Source organism: Micropterus dolomieu, unplaced genomic scaffold (assembly GCF_021292245.1).
Source record: "Micropterus dolomieu isolate WLL.071019.BEF.003 ecotype Adirondacks unplaced genomic scaffold, ASM2129224v1 contig_13827, whole genome shotgun sequence".
Classification (NCBI taxonomy): Eukaryota; Metazoa; Chordata; class Actinopteri; order Centrarchiformes; family Centrarchidae; genus Micropterus; species Micropterus dolomieu.
Window position 1 is genome coordinate 1 of NW_025742813.1, and position 5,049 is coordinate 5,049.

At 41.5% G+C, this 5,049-nt stretch overlaps 1 protein-coding gene across 2 annotated transcripts; it reads right to left on the bottom strand.

Annotated features, from left to right (window-relative positions):
* Positions 1-2,297: 2,297 nt before the first annotated feature.
* LOC123966618 (protein O-GlcNAcase-like) lies at positions 2,298-5,022 on the bottom strand. Of its 2 annotated transcripts, none has more exons than XR_006824040.1 (4): positions 3,631-3,727; positions 2,751-2,881; positions 2,496-2,639; positions 2,298-2,396 (listed from the first exon to the last, which is right to left on the bottom strand). XR_006824040.1 is itself a non-coding variant. In XM_046042760.1 (4 exons), the coding sequence occupies exons 1-3, from the start codon at positions 4,919-4,921 to the stop codon at positions 2,538-2,540; spliced, it is 273 nt and encodes a 90-aa protein (XP_045898716.1). In that variant the 5' UTR covers positions 4,922-5,022; the 3' UTR covers positions 2,298-2,396; positions 2,496-2,537. The 2 variants fall into 2 exon arrangements, 1 of the variants encoding a protein (XP_045898716.1); XM_046042760.1 differs by lacking the exon at positions 3,631-3,727 and adding an exon at positions 4,882-5,022.
* Positions 5,023-5,049: the final 27 nt, after the last annotated feature.

Consider the following 5,049-nt stretch of genomic DNA (forward strand, 5'->3'; position numbering starts at 1 on the left):
ATATTAGTGCTGAAAAGAAGTTACTTGTGCAATGTTTTTATTTTCAGCAAGACACTCCTTCATCTAATGTAATCAATGCTTGTTCATAATACTTTCTTACAAAATCCCTTTAGAAATGATGACAAAGAAATGTTTTACTATACTCTTAATCGCCAGCTTGAATTTAAGGATGAATCAACAATATTCCCCGGTTCCTAAGGAGAGACGATCTTTGATTTAATCCAAGCTTTCCTCATGTAACCTGAGCTCCCCCAAGTGGACGAAATAAGTATTACATGCCCTCGTCGGAAATGCGGTTAAATGTATAAAAATCCTGACCAATAATGTGACAATTGTTTCCTGTTACCAAATGCTTAGAACAGTACAACCGTTCAACAATTGAGGTTCGATTGTGGAAAATATTTGATTATAATACGTGCAAATAGATTTCTTTTCTTTAGACATTAAGTTTAGAAAGGCAGTCCCTGGGGAAACCTGAGACGCCCCCTGGGGAACCACGCCCCAGGCAACAAAAGAGCGACACACGACCTGCTCTTCTCTCTCTTCCTTCTCTCTTCGCTTCGCTGTTGGCTCTGCCACTCTGTTCTGCTCTCTGGACGCGGTGCGTGCCGCGCCAGGCAACGCCCTCAGTCGACCAGCGACACAAACAGGCCTTTGTTCGCTTGAAGCTACACACCTGAAGTGCCGAGACATCGATCTGCCTTCAGTTTTTTTTATTTTCTTTATTTCTTTTGTTTGTTAAAGTTATGAGTCCGTTAAGTTACACTGGACTAATTCAGGAACGACCAAGTTCCATTTTAAGCCTTTTTCGTCGAGCCAACTTCACCGAGGTCAGACCAAGCCACGTGGTCTCGCCAGCTACACAAAAGGAAACCTGAAAACAGCCGAATTGCCAGACGGAGGAGGCGTTTTCAATCAGACACGGAGAACCCTGGAGAATCCCTAGCAGAAAGCCAGGATCGGCAGCTAGAGCTAGAGAGCAGGCTGTCGACAAGCAGTAAGACTTAACACACGTCCTGTGATCAGATGCCCATTTTAACTCCTAAATTATAGCATTAGTTTACTTTAATTAGCTCCTATGCCGTATGAGTCAAATGCTTCTCACAATCGAACCTCCAGGCTCATTGTTCAGCAAATGTTTATGTTCCCTGTATCCAACCATCTTTTTATCACCTTAGTTAGAGAATAAATTCACTGTAATATAATCAAGAGCTGTGTGTGTTGCCTATTTATAGTTCCTGCCAAGAGAATTGACCCTTTAGATATGAGACTGACTGACTGATTTAAGATAATTGAGCGATTATTAACTAACTGATCACTAGTAATAATTGTATAATTATTAAAACTACCTAGAGGTCCGGAGACTCTAGGATTATAACAACTCCGGTGGTGCCCTTAATGAGGAAATTTAGATTTTATGAATAAAAATTCATAATTGGGTATCAATTCTCATAAATTTATTAAAATGCATAACTAATAAATTTAGGTCTACTACAGTGTGTACAGGTGTGCTTTATACTCCTCCGGTTATTCCGTCACACCTTACCGTTCTAGCAACAAGCCAATAGGATTGGAGTGATTTCATTCACGTTCAGACCTGCTTCGCCTAGAGGCGTTCCCATAGTGTCGTAACCGACGCAGTTCGAGTTCCCTCGAAGGGGAAACACTGTACTTGTGAACCATGCAAGAGCCCAGTAGAGCTCGCAATTTAATCAAAAATTTGTCATTTGTAAAACATGATGCTCCAACCATTTAGCAACCAGTAAGCAGCGCTTGAAAATCGCCTTTATGAACGGTTATAGAGTGAGTGAGGCAAGTCAGGGCTGCAAACAGGTGAAGTCTACAGTATATAAAATATGCATGCTCAATAAGGTTTGTTTTTCCCACCCTGTAATGTTGACAAACAAGTGCCACAGCTGAAGCTCACAATGTAACATTACTGATGGAAATTTTAGTTATTGTGGTACAACAATAAAAGCAATACGTTTCTGAGGTAGAAAAATAAAAACAAGCAACACAATTCAAAAAATGAACTCAAAGATGGAAGGTGATGCCCGTACATGTATGTATTTACTTTACTTACATATGTGTGCGGGTGTGCCAGTGTGTGTGTGTTATTAGCCAAGAAACGGTACTTAAAGACAGTAAGATTTATGTCTGCCAGAATAGAGCCACATTATACAGTGTAGTGAACAAGACGTTTAAAGTTTTTTTCACTGTATCAATTATAATTAGTAAAATCAATTAGTTCATCAATTAACATTTCATAAATATGCTTGTATGTGTTTTTGTCTCACCTGTCCATATCACAGTTATGTCAGGCAGCAGGTCCTCTCCAACAGTCTGCAGGTAGGGAGACTTTGATATACTGGGAGAACACAGAGAACCACAGTACTCTACAGGGAGAGAGAAAGAGAGGTATATTTCATATTTTTAAACTGCCCATTTCAAGTTTTATAAGGTTCTGTAGACCACAAATATTTCAGCACTCCCACCTGTTGGGCAGAATAGGCGGTTCCCCCAAGAACCGATACATGTCATTGGTTACAGTGACCTGAGCATGGGCGAATGAAGAAAAGGCCTCGCTGTCGGCCTGACACATGGAATGATGTAAAGCCTAGCCAACCCAGGTCTGACACCTGGAGAGAGAGATGAGGTGAGAGAAAAAGAGACAGAGACTCCAAAAAAAGGACAAAAAGTACAAAAAGTTACATTCCTGTAGTGTTGTAGTACCTTACAGTTTCATATACCTGTCTCAGCTTGCGCTTGAGTGGTGTCAGATCACAGGAAGAAGAGAAGACGATGTCCTGACCAGGAGAGAGGGCGTAAACAAACTTCAGGCCTCTCAACTGGGCTTCCGCTATGAGAGTACGCAGCTGACCTGAGAGGTGGAGAGTAGAGGAAAAATCTAGTATATCTAGTTTAGACACACTGTCCAGTATTTGCAAACACTTCTAAACTATGATTACAGATGTTTAAGGATGATAAACAACACCAGACTCTTCATATCATATGTATGTATCTTTCTATCTTATCTGAATTTTATATATCTCTTATGAACTCAGCTTGGCTTTAAATCACCAGGCCTCCATCCTAACGTCTACAGTCTTCTAGGTACTATAAAATAAAAGAATGAGCAACAAAAAATCTGCTGACGCCTTTAGGGTGGTAATGAAGAATAAATGGACAAATAAATGTCAAAAAGGCAATTTCATATTTGGGACAATGAATTTTCTGCCCGATTGAAGACAGAATTTCCGAGGGCTGTTCTGGGGTACGTTTCCCAAAAGCACCGTTGCTAACTACGGTAGCAACTTATGTTGTTGGAACTATCCAGTTGCGACGTGATTTCTCACAGATTACCCATCTGTTCAAAACAATCTAAGTCACCCAAAGGTAAAAGGACAAAGCAGAGCATGAAAAAGACCGGACTTTTAATATTCCCTTCATGTGTATGTGTGTACATTTTTAGGCCTATGAGGAAGATGGGTGTCCTCTAGGCTTCATTATAAACATATTGTCACGATCGTGGTGTGGAGGCAGGTTGGAGGACCCAAACGCATGACACAGAGCGGAGCAGGTATAGTTCAAAGAAGGGGTTTTAATATAACCAAAAGCGAGCACACTTACAGGTGAGTGGCTGAATAACAGAAATCCAAAATCCAAGAGTACAGGGAGACGAGACGGGCTGGTTACAGGCAGAGAGTACACACACGACAGACTGGGGGGTAACATGAACAATGACCGGACAAGGACAAGACAGAAACACCAGGTATATATACACAGGGACTAACAAGCAGGGCGGGAGCAACACAGGTGACAGACATGAGACTAACGAGGCAGAGAGAGAGAGCAGAGGAAAACAGAGAGACTAGACATGACAAGCAGACTATATAACAGATACTGGACACTAGACAGGACAGAACCCAAAACTCAACATACCAAGGCAGATACCAAACTCAAAAGTAAACACAAAGGATGGCCAACCGGCAGAGCGTGACACATATATAAGAAGAGAGCATACAATTCATTAAAGTACTGTAATGAATCAATCCCTGAGAGCTTTCGTTTCCATTAAGACAAAGACATTCATGGGATTTGAACCCGTGTCTGTTTCAATAGAAAACTTCCACAATTTCCCCCATCTATTGCACTGAGCTATTCCAACATTCACCAACATCATCAGTACCCTTCATTGGCGTTTTTTCATTTAAGCCCCCAAATTGTCCTTTTCTTCATTGTTTTCTTTCATTCTCTCATCATCATCATCATCATCATCATCATCACTACTATCACTATCATTACATTGTTCTACCTCACATCCTGTCACAGCATCTCCATCATCATCACTACTATCATGTCATCCCAACAAACATCCTCACAGTCTTACCATCATTATCATAATTACCATCTTAATCCTCATATTCACCTTCACCATTATTGCCGTTATCAATATCATCACATCATCTTATTTCCAAAATTATCATTGTCATCATCAGCATCATCATATTCATCACCAATAGTAACGTTATTATTAGCCTATCATCATCATCAGCATCATCATCATCATCATCATCACTACCACCAGCCATTTTCCAAAGCATGTCTTTTCCTTAGAGCCAGACATTATTGAGTGCTTTTCATCGCTCTTTGATCTCCACTTCAACCCTGGCTGATCTGCACCACATCACGTTATAATTCTAACTACGTCAGTGTTCATACATAGCACCACTCCCACGCCCTCCTTTATCCACAGTAAGCGACAAAACAATGCTAAAATATAGGTCAAACGCTGGTCTATTCAAAATCATCTCCCCGGGGTAAGAAAGCAAAAATCACATGATCTGACAGGAGGTCAGTTATGAAGTCGGCCGCTCTCACCTTCCACCACCCCACAAAGAAACTGCTTCCTCTCCTCCATCCTGTCCTCCCTCCGCTTCCTGTCGGCCCTATCGAGCGAGGGAAGACGAGATGCTCGCCCCGTCAGTCAGCTTAGATACCGGGGATCCTCTTCATGCTTCTCCTCGATCTGCCTCCACCCTCCTCCTC